This window comes from Lissotriton helveticus, chromosome 7 (genome assembly GCF_964261635.1).
Source record: "Lissotriton helveticus chromosome 7, aLisHel1.1, whole genome shotgun sequence".
Taxonomy (NCBI): Eukaryota; Metazoa; Chordata; class Amphibia; order Caudata; family Salamandridae; genus Lissotriton; species Lissotriton helveticus.
The window spans coordinates 1,577,865,788-1,577,881,591 of NC_136068.1; the positions used below are offsets into that span (position 1 = coordinate 1,577,865,788).

General features: G+C 43.9%; 1 protein-coding gene across 1 annotated transcript in view; it reads right to left on the reverse strand.

Annotated features, from left to right (window-relative positions):
• Positions 1-3,654: 3,654 nt before the first annotated feature.
• The window catches only part of SLC17A7 (solute carrier family 17 member 7), a 386,211-nt gene continuing 374,061 nt past the window's right edge, over positions 3,655-15,804 (reverse strand). Inside the window, exons 11-12 of the mRNA XM_078650978.1 lie at positions 6,912-7,039; positions 3,655-5,451 (exon numbers count right to left, since the gene is read on the reverse strand). Coding sequence (XP_078507104.1) covers positions 5,110-5,451; positions 6,912-7,039 — 470 coding nt within the window. The 3' untranslated portion in view covers positions 3,655-5,109. The remainder of the gene's footprint in view (positions 5,452-6,911; positions 7,040-15,804) is intronic.

Sequence of the window (15,804 nt, forward strand, 5' to 3'; positions counted from 1 at the left end):
TGCATGGGTCACACAATGGGTCTTGAGCTGTTCGTGCCAAATTGCCACATTTCTGGTTTGCACTGAATGTGCTTTACTGCAAATTCTGGGTTTTGTGAAGGTTAGCTGCATCACAGCACTGGTAGTCCGGGGTGGCAGAGTGGCACGCAGCTGCCGCATCACAGCACCGGTAGGCCGAGATGGCAGAGTGGCACGTGGCAGCTGGTTAGTAAGTGTGCACATTCGCATGCAAATCATACTGTTGCAAGCACATATGCAAATGGCATGCAGAGCATGCTGACGTTAGTAGAGCAAGGCTGATGGGGGAGGGCATGTTGTAGGGTCACGAAATGTGTTAGGTGTAGTATTCAGACACATTTCCAGCTGGCTGGCCTTCATTACCTGAGAATGAATGAATTAGAGAGAGTGTGCATGCGTGCGTGTGCGGCTTTGTTAAGGCGGCAAGCGTAGACAGAGTAAGGGTTGTGTTGAAAGCGACACAGTGTCAGTGGGTTTTGTTGTGACACTGATGGATGTGGAGAACATTCCAAGCATGCAGGATAGCTGGGTTGCTGCAGTACATGTTTTTATCTACCGTTCTGTGACATGTGGTCTGCTGTCTAACATGCATGGAAGCACGTGTGTTCTAATCACCTTTACAACATTATAAAACGTGTTCAATATCATGCTCGAAACGTGGACATCTCAATCTATAATTATTTTGTTTATGCTGTACGATTTTTGTGTGGAGCAACATATCCGATTTCCATAGCCCCTTGTTGCTGTTCTTTATTTTTGTGTGGAGGCTGTTGCCCATTGTCAGGCTGTCACTCTGCACGCCGCTGCTCGCTCCTGCAGGCAAAACGCAGTGGGAGTGAACATTACAAAAGAGGTGGGACATGCACCCGCCTTTAGCCATTTGTGTGCTTTCATTATTGAAAGGCACACGCAAAAGCCAATCGAATGTGTGGGAGGAGTCAGACCCACACAGAGTAAACACAAGAAGCCTCCCAGAGCAGCGGATGCACGCTGCTAGGTTCGACCTAAAAAGGATCAGAGAGGAAGTCTGCTCCCTATCACACAAAAAGAGCTAATCAAAGCCAATGCTAAGTTCCTGAAGCCGATCATCTTGAGCCGGTTGATGAGAAGTGAGTGGCTGGCCATGTAGAAAGTGGCGCATAGATCTAATAAAATCAACACAGCCGTCCCACCCTTGTCAACCACCATATTATTTCTTCAGTAGTGCCAACAGGGCCGACTGTGCAATGATTAGCTCTAAAGCCATACTGTGAGGAATCAAGAAGATGATTTAAATCCAAAAAGATAGAATTTCTTCATTCATAGCCCTTTCCAGCACCTAAGCTGGTAAGGTGAGGCGAGATATAGGCCTATAGCTTTTCATATCCGGGGGATCTAATAGGGACTTTTTTTTACCAAAGGGAGTATTTAAGCTTTTTCCATAGAACTGGAAACTGTCCTGCAGTCAAAATTGTATTTAGTAGTTCCGCAAGATAGACAGACACTGCCCTTGAAACTTCATGTAAAACATGAGGGGGGCAGGGGTCAGAAGGAGCCCCAGACTTTGTGGAGTTAATAAGATTGATTACTTTCTCCACAGAGAAGGGTAATCTTATCAAACCTATTTTGATCAGTAGTAGTATTGGTTTCCTGAACGTCTACCACGGTGGAGGTGGAGTTAAGTCTATCAGCACAAGAGGTATTATGATTGGAGGTGAAATCCTGAAAAATAATATTCACCTTGGCTTGAAAATATTCTGTCAATTTGTTGCAGAAGGATTGATCAGGGTTAGTGCTGCCATTCCTCAGGTTAGACAGGTTAGACAGAGATTTGACTGTTTAAAATAGCTCTCTAGTAGAGAATTTGGCGCCATATGTATCATACTTCCGTTTAGCGAATTCCAAATAGCGAATTTTAAGGAATCGCTATTTGGAATTCGCAAAACGGTATGTATGTACAAAATCGCATTTCAATTGCGATTCCTTAGCATTCCTAATTTGCGATTAGCAAATTGCTAATTCCAAATTACCCATTCATTTCCATGGGCCAGGAGGCCCATAGGAATGAAAGTGCAATTTGCGATTAGCAATTTGCTAATTGCAAATTAGGAATTTTTTCAAGGGTGCAGGGGTGTCTCAAGAACACCCTGCTGCACCCTTGAAAAAGACATTTGGGGGCATATGGCGCACATACATGCCCTAAGGGCATGTATGGGCGTCATATGGCACCTGTGTTTTTTTTGTAAAAAAGCTTTTTGAAAAGAATTCGCAACTTACCACCAACTAGAAGTTGGTGGTAATTTGCGAATCCTTAATGGCAATTTTTGAATATTTTTTGTTTGATACATTGCATTTAAGGAATCGCAAAATTTGCGATTCCTTAAGTGCAATCGCAAAATAAGGAATAGCAAATTTTGCAATTCCTTATTTTGCATCAAACATGTTTGATACATACCATTTATCTAATTAGCATTCGCAAAGGCCGAAATTTGCAGAATTTCGGCCTTTGCGAATGCTAATTAGCTTGATACATATGGCCCTTATTCTTTACTTCCGAATGATATTCCTTCCTTCACCTGTGCTCTTGATATCTACATTTCTTTTTTAATTCTTTTAGTTCCTGTTAGTAGCAGGGGGCTGAAAAACTCTTACTGTGACTAGTTATTGGTTTTTCAGGGGCTAGCAATGACACTACAGAGTCTAACCAATTAGCATAACCTGCTGCTGCACTTTCAATATTATTGTATTAAGCAGGACTAGACTTTGAAAGAATGGCATTTAGTTCCCCAGTATTAAGGTTTTTCCAAAGGCGGATTTTAAACGTACTAGGAAAGTTGGAACTGGAGCCATTAGTAGACAGAACTTTAAGTTTTACGAAAAATGGCCTAATGATCTGTCCATATCAGAGGCAGTACTTTTTCCAGACTAAGGTCTTCATTGTTAGCAAATATTCCATCTAGGGTATGATTGGCCTGGTGGGTTGGTCCATCTATGTTCATATATGTGTGTGCGTGTATGTGTGCATATAGTTAAAGCGCAGGAAATGTGTGCGTATGTGTATTGCAATTTATTGGCAACATGCTGTTCCATTTATCATCCATTACCTCTGATCTATGTTACCATTCAACTGCCTATGATCTAATGTTAATGTACCGCCTTGTTACTAGGTAACATTTTTCTCATAGAAAACTTTGATTACAAATCTATGTGAATATTTATAGAACTCTTGGTACTCCGGACAGAAATTCCATAGGTGTCAGAGGTGATCTCTCTTTTCCGTTTGGTGTACTTTTCAAATGGAGACTGTATTGTAGAGTGGTTTTGCTGCTTGCTAGTCTGGTGTGTGTACTGGAATCCTTGTCTTCTATATTTCTCAATTATGTTGTACTGATGTAAAATCCCTTTTGCAGGTGGTATATCATTGGTCAATAGTAAAGATCACCTCCCCAAGAGTATCAGGCATGCCTAACATCCACTTATTCAAAAATAAGACACCGATTTAGAATTCTTGTGACAAATGTAAACCAGTCTCATTGTTAAGTGGGAATCCCAAGAATGTTATATCTGTTGCAAGACAAAAAATTACCAAGGTGATCCATGGATATATTAAAGCATTCCAGTCTAGCTTTATAAATGGCAGAGAAGGTAATAACAAAGTAAGAGAATTGTTGTTTTAATGCATATTTCCAAAACCAAGGGCATGCCAGCTGCATTGTTATCAATCGATGCGTAGAAGGCATTTGATCTGGTGGAGTGTTCTTCGTTATACCTTATTTTACATCACTTGAGCTTTTCAGATCGCTGCATTAAGATGTAAACATATTAAAATGTTATTTTTGCGTGAATATGAACGGTCTGATGTAATCTCTGTTTAGTGGGGAAATGGGAATGAAAGTTTGATGCCTTCTCTCCAATGTTATTTGAGATTTTAAACCTTTGGTGGAAGCCATTCACAGAAATGAAGTTATAATAGCATGGATTATTTGTTTATGCACGTATAATATACTTTAGTTTGTTTCCGAACCAGAGAACTCTATAACCAGTGTTGGGGGATATTGTTATCTCACTGGATGTTTGTTAGGGTGTATAACTAATGTATGGAAGTGTTAGATAATCGGAATTTTTCAGGGCCAAAATATCACTCAAACATGTGCTCAAATGCTCCTCACTCTTTACACCACTCCAACTTCCCAGATGTCTCTAAAATCAGAAAGACATTTCACAATGATGCTGCATTAGAGCGGTAATTATTAAGTACTCAGTATGGCTGGATACTGTTTATAGTGTGAGTAATAGAGTGTTGTAAATTCACTCACCACAGAGGCACTGAATCAGATCATGCTACCTTTCACACCTGCCCTCAAACTCCCACAGAGACACTGACTCGGATCATGCCACCTTACACCTACCCTCAAACTCCACAGATACACTGACTCAGATCATCCCACTTTACACCTACCATCAAACCCCACAGAGACACTGACTCAGATCATGCTACCGTTCACACCTGCCCTCAAACTCTCACAGAGACACTGACTCAGATCATACCACCTTACACACCTATCCTCAAAAAGCCATATTCTGCCCATTTCAAATCTAGGCAGACACCTCTTCCTCCACATATGTACACATTATCATTCTGTCTTTCGCTTGTGCTTTAATTTGCAAATGAATCACACACGCTAATTTTCTCTTCCAAACAGCTCATATTCTGTCCCACTCCAGCACTCCAGCACTCAGCAACTCCCAACTGCACAGCTCTTTTTGGGAGCTATCAATTCCCACTGCCTTGAGAGACCGTCCTCTACACTATACACCTCACTGGAGAGGGCCACACCATAGGTTAGGAGAAATCCCTGGTATTGGAATGACGAGGTATGGCTTGGGTTGGAGTGCAGCTTGGGGTATGGGTTAACTTGCTTCCATTACTAATGGGATGGATAGGATGGAAGACGAGTGTGCTTGAGTGCATGGCCAGGACCGTAGGTATTCCAGGACAGCGGACACCACTCCAATGTCTTCTGCTCATCACCTGGACACAGGTCAGCATTTTTATTATTTTTATTTCATGTATTCAGCTTCCCCCTTGTCCCGCCTCCCTTTCTACCCTTCTCAGGACAAGTCCCTCTCGGCGGCCGTCCCATACAGATAGGGGTCCTTGCCCTGATCCTGGATAAACTCCTCCTTCTTGTCCCACTCAGCTGTCCAGCCGCCATTTTGGATGCTGGTGCTCTTGGTAGCACCGTAGCTACCATAGCCTCCACGCCCATGTGGTAGATCCTCAGACTCTTCCTCCAGCTCGTCCTCATGGATGAAGCCGCACTTCTCCTCGCTCGTTTCTTCTGGCTCGGCCCATGGCTGCTTTTCTCCTGAGGCAAAGAGGCCATAGAAGATCACTCCACCGTAGTGGACGAGTGCTGCGATGAGGAAAACATACTGCCACTCCTCCCGGGTCTGTGGGTGGGACGTGTACGACAACGGGGGAAAAAGGGTGAGAGAAGAGAGGGTTATGTCTGAGGAGTTGACGATACATTCTTTAGGACTAAGGCGGGTCCTCAAAGAGGAATTAACGGAAATAGCAAAACATGCACTTTCTGTCCTAGAACAGAAACAAGCTACAAGCAAAGGCCGTTGACTGCCACCATGCACAGCGACGACAAGGGCTATCAAACACCGACACAAGCTCTGCTGATAGCTCTATCACTCAGCAGAGAACATAATAACACACAGTAATGAAAGCCCAAACAAACAATACTGAGTTTGAGCATGAACTACTAATGGTGACATTACATGATGGGAAGCGGAAAATGAAAAGAAGCACTGTTCGAGGCAGAAACGTTGCTTACAAGGTCACCAACCACGGGAGATTGTACAAACACACAGCGGCAATGGGGTAAGCGCAGGTTAAACAGTTGTGGTTATGTAGCAAACACAATAACAGTCAATTGATCATCCTAATGTGAAGGAGGCAACTAGAGGCACAGGGAGAATTTACAACAGGCCGACGCCTCTGAAAGATTTGTCTGGCTAGGGAAAAGACAACCATCAATCAAGTGTTGTTAATACGCAGGGGGGTGCATGTAAATATGTGTTGGTATTTGTTGAGTGCGACCCTATCTCAAGGGCAATGGAGTACTGAACAGGGGGTGTAGGCCCCAGGAAGGTACAATAATTTGGTAGAAGGTCAAGTGTGGGGTTAATGGTAGAAAGTCAGACAAGACTAGGTCCTTGGAAGGTAAGAGGGAGGAACAATGAGACTACTGGTTGCCAGATATCTCAATATATGGCGAGGTGGTAGTAATGGAGTTAGAAGTCAGATACTCAGTAGGGTTTTGGGATGTTGAAAGTGTAGGAGCAACCACCAGTTGAAGTCTAGGGATAGTTAAATAGCAGGAGATTAAAGACCAGATTAGATTGTTTTCAACAGTCAAAATGACTGGGTGAAATACTCTCGACCTGCTGTGTTTCTGCAGGACTCAATCAAGACTCGAAGAAGGTCTAGTGTTACCAGCCGAATCTGAATTTCTACCCGACTCGTGATGTATGTATGGATGGATTTTTGTCTGTGGTATTTCTATAGCATGAACCTAGCCACAAGACCGGGTAGCGCTGTACATGGATAGAGACCTTAGTAAAAACCTGTCAAACCAAGTAGCATGCCTAATAAGGCATGGTACCAGTACATGGACAGAGAAGTCCTGTGATATACTGGCGGCACAGTGAACATCTTCCAGAAAGGCGTGGTGTCATCAGAGCCAGAGATTCTGTCACAGAACCACTGCGCTTACCCGCCAACGGCACTGCACTGCTTTGGTTGTGATTTTGCTTAGGGAATGCTGTTACAAATGCCTACCACAATGCTTTGGGCATACACTTTGCCCTTCTACTGAATAAAATGGCTGCTGATCGCTTACCTTGTGCTTCGTCATGGCTCCTACGATCAAGGGACACACCATGCCTGACAGTGTTCCCACACCGTTAGAAATGCCCATCAGGATGCTAGCGTAGCGCGGGGCAATATCCAGGTGATTCACGTTGAAACCTTTAGTAAAAAAACAGAACGATAGACCGATGTTAAAAAAATCATATTTTCTTTTAAGTTAGAGTACCACTAGGTGCATAGTTATCAGGGTCGGACTGGCGTATAGGGCAATCAGGCAGAGTCTGATCGGCTGGTCTGACAGAACAGTGTGTGAGTTGGTTTTTTAGGAGTTTGTGGGCTGGTTTTTACTGTTGATTAGAAATTAGAACAATCATTACCTGCTGCAGTCACAATTGCATGCAGTGTCCCACACATTTCAAAATACCCATACAGCCTGTCTTTACAAGTTCAAAATTGGCCTAATTTTCAAATGTGGGCCACTTTTTCAGCTATCTGGTTCGCTAATGGGGGCCACTTTTATTATGGCGCCAGTCAGACCCTGTTAGTTATATAATTAAACTATAACGATTGGATTTGGTTTCTGATGCTAAATTTCAGTTTTCTGATCAGAAGGAATTTATCGAGAAAGGAGCAGTTAAATGGTCTGATTCTAAAAAAATACAAGACAAGAGCAAATCTACATCAGGTTAATGACCTCAGATTTGCCCATTTTTTTAATTCTGCAAAGTTTGCTAGGTTATGTCTGGGAATCGCGTGTGCCAGTGTATTATTATTGCTCATGGGAAAATCTGCAGAGCGTGTGTAAATGCGCTTTCCTTTTATCCTTTCCTTTCAAAATATTGTGTCCAATGACGGAACCCCTTTCAACCCACCTGCACTAATTCTCAAACTATTTCCTTCCCTTTCAGGAACAGGGTTTACTTGCGCCATTGTTGAAAAAAAATGTTTAACCTTTTTCAGGGTGCAGAAATTAGCATTATAATTTGTAAAAAATGAGTGCAAGTGTCTACATTTTTTTCCAGATGCCACCATCTGCTCCCACCATGACCTTGACCATAACCCGGTCCCCTTTCACCCCTGGCATCGAATACATCCAAATTGTTTTGCATTCCCCTCACCCATCCATCCAATCTACATGTTTGATCATCCTCTTTACTCTGCTTATGATATTCTTTCTCTCATTTCTACCCCGGAAATTTGACCCTGATGCCTCTGCACTTGGTTTGCTGAACATATTCTTCCACCTATCCATGTTTTATCTCTGCTCTCCCCTCTGCATGGACATACATCAATTCAGCAAAATGCCAGGGCTAGCTGAAGTGACACCACATGCCCTTTGACACCAATGACAACACAGGATGTGACATCACACATCCTTCAACCTGTTGACATCCCAGGCATCACTTCATCTGACCATTGTCCCTGTTTGCATCACAGAAGTGGCATACCTTACAAAATCCTGCAAAAAATATAAGAGCAATAACATATTGAATAGCAAAAAGTCCCATTAAAAGAGGCAAAATAGTTAAGCTCCCACTTGAAAATTAGGCAGGGAGCAGCAAAGACATGAATAACCAAGCGGGCCCAGATGTAAAATGTTAGAAAATGATCATATGCCTGGGAGGAAACTCAACACCTGATAAAAACCTGACATACCACAGCAAAATAGTAAAGACCCGAAACTAGCTGTCATATGCCAAGTTAAAGCCTCAGATGTAGAGGCTTTCCAAGTATAATCTGCAAATGTGAGACAATACACAGGATGGCCAGAAACGCCCAGGCACAACTGTTTTATGCCCAGACTCTATCACTGGATTTACATCATGGATTCACAGTATTGAGACATTCATAGAGTTGTTATAATGCAACACTATTTAAATCAATCCTTCTATTGAGATAACAAGGGAATTCCCACAATGCACCTCAATCCTAACATAAGTGACGCATTAGTTCACCAATGCCACGACATATACAGAGTATTGCAATCCACCTGTCTGGCTGTAAATTGTGCCAGAGTCTCCAAAAGGTCAACCCCGATGACTTCTCCCCCTCTATTGAGGACCTCACAGTAGAGGTCTAGGTATACATTTGTAGCAAATAAATGAGATCTTGATAGATCTCAAAGGAATGTGAATGAGCGCACTATCACGTTGTAGGTATAGTTGTATAGCTGTGTCGTGCTCCAGGGATCACTCTCTGAGCTGGAGTGTAATTAAACGTAAATCACAGTGCATCCCTATGTGAGTAGGGTATGTCCCCCAGGGGACTACTTGATGCGAGCGGGACGAATTTTGTTCAGGAAGCACTTACAGGGTTGCAGCAGGTGCCCAAGTTGAAGCTAATTTCTTTGTAACCATTTACAAAAGGGTTACAAAGAAATTAATTTCAACTTGGGCACCTGCTGTAACCCTGTAAGTGCTTTCTGAGCGGCGCCTCGTTGCCTACTTGCAACTATTCTCTGACCCTGCTCTGACCCTCCAAGCAGGGTCAGAGAATAGTTACAATTAGGCAATGAGGCTCCTGTCACACCTCAGCAGGAAGCACTTACAGATATAAATAAAGCAGGTGCCCGATTTGAAGCTCAAATTCAGTAATGCATTATTAATCAGCCCAAGAATCTAGTGAGCACGGTCTATGCTAGGCAGGTGTGCTTTCTCCCCAAATCTACCGTCTACAAATAGCTGTAATCCGTGATGGAGGTCTAGGCATCCACGAGTTTCTCAAGCCCAATCCCCCTGTACTTCCAGTGACCAGGAGGCTGCTTTCTCCTCATCTGCTGCGCTGATCGGTCTCTGACCTTTATAAACAAGAGGCATGTGAACTCGCACAGGAAGCACGGCCCCACACGCACTAGGCTGTGCAATCTCTTCTCGCCCTTTCCCCCACTGTGATGGACAGCTCACTCGAGGGACCTCGGCGCCTATGGGCGCGGTGGCAAAGTTACAGACACACAGGGTCACTGGAGACAACTCTTCTGGGCCTTTACGCAGCTGTAGTGTAGGAAAAGCACGATACATTTACCCAACGAGGTAGCACTTACTGGATTAGCCAGTAGAAAGTACTCCAGTTGAGTAGATGGAAATCTCAAAAAAATCCACAAGTTTGCGGGAAAATCCTGGAATTCGTAGACTTTTTCCCACCCTTGGTCTTTTTTGAGAGGATTTAGAGGATATTGAAGAGCCTTCACTCTCCACAGAAGACTCCAGTTGGTCTCTGTCTTTCAGCCTTTGTAGCCATATTAAAAGGCGTCCCTCTCAATCTTTGAAGGTTTTTGTGGAGAAGGTACGACATACCTTGCACTCTTTAGAAGAATGGTCCGGATAGAGGCAGTAGAGACAATCTTGATGTTGGTCATCTATGTGTAGTCTCTTTTTACCACAGGAACCACAGGAACTAAAAAGTCCCTTCTTAGGTGTCTCAGCCATGAGCATACCAAGGAACTTCAGTCAGAAGATGAAATATAAAGCCAGAAAAAAACACTGGAAAACCAAATGAGAAGTAAACTGAGCAGAGCTCAGAGTAGTCTCCCTTAGCACGACGTGCGGTAGAAAATCTGAGGGACAGGAGCTCCTTCCAGGAGGGTTCTAGAGGGAGGTTATAGCTGATTGGCTCTTCTCTAGAGTTTGGTCCTTTTTACAAAAGGACATGGATATGTTGCTAATGTGGGGCCTTTGGCCTATTACTCTATATGTCTAATGGGACATTACTTTATTTATGTACCGGGGACTCCCACCCCGACGACGGGGAATGATTCAGGCATGTGAATCTATGAAAGATACCCTAATACTGTATAATAAACAAATAAAAATATCAATCCTTGTCTCTGATGTGAGTTAATTCAGCTGTACACTTTAGAAGCTCAAATACAAAGATTCAGCCACCCTCCGCATAACAATAGTGCAGTAGAGAGGACTATTACCTGTGCATTACTGAACACTAGATCCTTAATTATGCATAAATTGGGGTTTGGAGACTTCATGGAGAACTATACTCCTGACCTAGCCTTCACTACGGAGACTTATTTAGATGAAACCTCGGAACCCGAACTAATGGTGGCAATTCTGGAGAGCTACAAGTTTCACAGACTAAATCTATTGGGAAAGCGGGAAGGCAGGATTGCAATTCTGTACACGAATTTGGATAAGGCTTCTTTCACACCAACACCTCTGGATCAGTGTGAAGCCTTAATGTTATCCTTTAAATTTGACAATAAAACAGCTTTTAATGGGCTTTTAATTTACGTCCCCCTGGCCCCAGGAATGTGTTTGTGACAAAGCTACATGCCATCCTGAAATCATGTATGAAATTTCAGAACTTCACGGTACTTGGGGATTTAAACTTCCATCTAGAACAGGCTGTTAATAGAGAAAATGAGTTTCTGATTGACTGCTGTAGTAGCTTTGGCCTTAAACAAATTGTCAATTTACCTAGTCGCAATGCCAATCATATCTTCTTGGATGGTATTTTTACCGACAACCTAGGGTTGAAATTTGATAAGGTGCTGCCTCTGATTTGGACAGACCACAGAGCAGTTATGCAATGGTCATATCCAAATCAAAGGATCCACCCTAGACTAAATCATTGCAAAACAAACGTTATTCAAGTAGACGTCATCCATCCCTGTGACTGATCGGATCACTACCTAATTTCTTCCAACATCTTGAAAAGAGTGGCGCTCAGGCAAGGTCAACCTCGTAAGGCCAAACAATGACCAAGAGACTTGAGGAAAATCAATTTGAATGAGCTAACTAGCATCAGTAATAAACTACTTCTCCCACCTCCCAGCCTGACAAATCTTGAGGACCTCGCCAATCACTACACTCATTCCATGGCTAATATTATTGACTAAATTGCTCCTACACAAATCAAAAGAATTCCCAATAAATTATCCAAACCCTGGTTCAATTGCTCCCTTAATGATGAAAGACGCAAGTTAAGGATGGAGGACAGAACCTGGAGAAACTTCTGCTACAAACCTCGAACAACTGCAGAAAACAATAAGCACGTACAACAAGCACATCCGTAGTGCCAAGACTAACCACTTTAGAGCACAACTCGACCGCGCCAAAAACAGGTAAAAAAAATTGTTCGAGATCATCAAACAGCAAGCCAATTGTTTAATTACCAATTATCTACACTCAATGACTCAACCCCAAATAGCGAAGAATTCTCTGCACACTTCTTGGAAAAGACAAGAAGGATTTAGTTAGAATTACTGCGCATCAATACGAATACGTTTACAAACAGATCCCCTCTGGAATGAACTAAAGGAATTTATACACTGTGTCTGTGATCCAAACAAATAACACAAAAGTAAAACTTCAAGATTCAATATGATTACACATCTACCACATCAAATCAAGTTGTACAAAATGTTTACATTGGAGTCCAACAGGCGCAATCTTAAAAAGCAGGCCAGCATCCTTAGTGGTGTATACCTTGTTAATTGCCTCTAGTGATGAGCGCTGTCATTCTGTTTTGTTCTACTTGCTTCTAATCTGCTTGTCCCCTTCTTTCGGTATGGATTTTAAATCCCCTATGCTTCGTAGTTCTTAGCCTCGTCCAATAAATGGGAACAGCTAATCCTTCCACATGTTGCTCCTCAGTATGCAGCCTTTGTTCTGCTAAAAAAACGCTGTCTGGAGATTCCCTTCGACCAAATACAGGGTGTATCCCAATCCACTACCTCTACCTCACCCCTGTCAATTGCCCCTCTCTCTGATTCACTGCATTGCTCTCCAAAAAGCCAAGCACTGTGGAATACCTTCAGTTTTTCAGATGACGTTGAGTTATTTAACACTATCTCTTCGTTAAAACCCTCAAACCATTTCAATGATACTCTTCCCGCCAATCTCTTCAAAGATCTTTTATGCTCAGTGCTCTGGTCGAAAATTGTCCAAGAATCTCTCCTGCAAGGATTGATTCCTAACTGCCTCAAAATGCGTCAAGTTACCCCCATTCAAAAAAAACCTGATACAGACCTAACGGAACCTAACAACTTCAGACCAATTTCCAACAAAATGACTTTAGCTAAACTTCTTGAGAAGTGTGTGCACACACAACTATGTAATCACATTGAACAATTTCAAATCCTTGACCTTCAACCATCAGGATTCAGATCAGGTCACAGCACTAAAACTGCACTGATCCACATCGTTGACGACTCTTTGAGACTTCTGGACCAGAATGAAAGATGCCTTCTTATACTTCCAGATCTCTCCTTGGCGTTTGACACAGTCAAACTTGGCCACTTGATTGCTCTGCTGGAAAAAAGGATGGGGCTAGCAGGCCCAGTCCTAAATTGTTTTTCCTCATTCCTGCACAATAGAACTTAAAGAATCAAAATCAACCATTCCCATTCTAACAGTTACCAAGTCTCTATAGGAGTGCCTCAAGGTTCAGCACTTTCTCCCACATTCTTCAACCTGTTCATGGAACCTCTCACTGAAATTCTGAATATCATTCAAACATACATTACCACATGTATGCAGACGATACTCAACTGAAAATCTCTACTCCGGAGGACATCAAAACACTTAATACTGCCCTTGCAAAAATGCTAAATTGGTTAACCCACAATCATCCAAGGCTAAATACTCTGAAAACAGAATACCTCCTGATCTCCCCTCACAATCACTTGACTCCTCACATTCATGACTTTCTTAGACAACGGCCCTTAAATGCACCCCTCATATTGTGGATTCAACTAGATCTTTAGGCATAATACTCAATAAACACCTAAATATGCAAGACCAGATCAGGACAGCAACCAGAGGAATTAATCACCAACTTAATACCTTTTGCAAAATCAAGCCTTTCCTTCCTACTGCGGACATGAAACTGGCGTTCCAATCACTAGTTATCTCTTGCCTAGCTTATGGAATTGTGACCCTAGCAGGACTATCCGAAGCCAAACTGGCCCCTTTAAGCGCTACGCTGAACTCTGCTGCCAGACTCATTACTGGCGAGCCTGGGCGGAGTCAGCATATCCACACTAAGTGGAACTTCGTGAAGTGAAAAACCCACTCCGGGGTGCTGCGCCGAGGTCCGCTTGCAGGCAGAGTTGCATAGTATGCTTGCACACCACTCTGCAGCGCTCCTCTGCTGATTGCTTGGTAGCTCTGAGGTCGCAGTGACCCCCACAGCACCATTTTCAATTGCTTGATCTCAGCGTCTCCCGCCCAGCTCAATACTGGCACAGGCACTCACCTTTGCATCTTCAAGATGCCAGGGGCCCGGCGCTCTTGCATTAACCCTGAACCCGCAACACGCACAATTGTTTTGCCACTCACCACTGCTCTTCATGGAGTGAATTGACCTTGGTTGAGGCTATGTCCGCAGTTGTGGCCTGCACCGCTGCTCCTCTCCTGCCCAGGCCCTCTCAGTGCTTCACGCAGCCACAGGGCCCGGGCCCCATCTCACCACAGGTCAGCACGGTCCCCTCGGGCTCTTCTTGCTGCGCGGCTCCGATCCTGTCTGAGTCCTTCACCGGAGGTGACGTGAGTCACGTGACCTGGTGGGAGCGGGAGTGGTTGTCCACTGCCGGTGCCTGGTTTGTTTCCTTGGCAATGGCGATCAATGGTTGATGGTGGTAAAAAAAAACTCCGCTATGTAGCGGAGTCAGAGTTTGCCAAAACTCTGTTGATAAATGGAGGCGTGGAGTGGTAAAACTCCGCTAACTTCGTCCGCGGAGCAGAGTTTGACGCTCACACTAATTACTGGTTCAAGAAAATGTGCACATATCACACCAAACTTAATTCAACTCAAGTGGCTCCCCTTAGAAGCAAGGATTTGTTTCAAGATTACCTGCTTGACACATAAAGCACTATACTACAACACTCCGGTTTACTTAGCAAACAAACTTGAACTATCCAGCTTGACTCAACCTCTTAGAAGTTCTACGAATCTGCTGCTGAAACCACAAAAATTCAATGAGGAAGGAAACTACAACCAAGCCTTCTCTTATTTGGTGCAGAGAATCTGGAATGCTCATCCTTCCGAAATCAGATCCAACCCTTTGATTACCACATTCAAAAAAGAAGTCAAAGGCCTGCTCCTGAACAGCTACTTGCAAAAATCGACATGAAACCATCCGAACTGAAACTAGTTTGTCAGGTTCTTCTGTCCTCTTAATTGATTGATCAATATAAATCTTCTGTCCAACTGTATACTGGCCGGTGGAGATATTCCTGAAACTTGGAGGGGAGCAGAGGTAATAACTATCTTTAAAAAGGGCGATCCTGCTATCCCCTCCAATTATAGACCTATTAGTCTAATCGATAATCTCCAGAAGTTTTAGATAAACTTCAAGAATGGATGGATGCTAACATGGTATTGTCCCGTGCCCAAGTGGGCTTCCGTGCCAAAATCAGCACGTGTGACCAGGCTTTCAGGTTTTCCCTGGTAACATGGAAGTACGTGCTACTTAGGAAACAGCGGCTCTATGTAGCATTTGTGGACCTGCGGGACGCATTTTATTTTGGTTCCGCGCAAGCTGTTGTGGAAGACCATGCTTGACCAAGGAGCCCCGGAAAACTTGGGGCCCCTTAGGTTGGCGGGCAGATTGCACCCGCCATCATCATTGAAATGATCCCCCGCCACATTAGGATGACTGGGGGGGTCCGCGGCGGACGGGAAGACCGTCCGCCGCTTTTCCGCCGGTCGACTTTGCGACTGGCGGAAAAAGTGTGTACATATAGTGGCGGTGTCTGCGAGACACGGCCAACCATATTACAATGCCTGCGGTCCTATGCCTTTCCACGGCAGCATTGCCGCCGTGGAAAGGCACACGGTCGTTGCTTTGGGGACCCGTTGCGGGCCCCCAGGGTGAAGGGGGTTGCACATGGGGGGTTACCCCCCTGCGTTTCAAAGTACAACATGGCAGGCACCGCGCGGTACCTGTCATCAGCCGCGGCCGGTGGTGG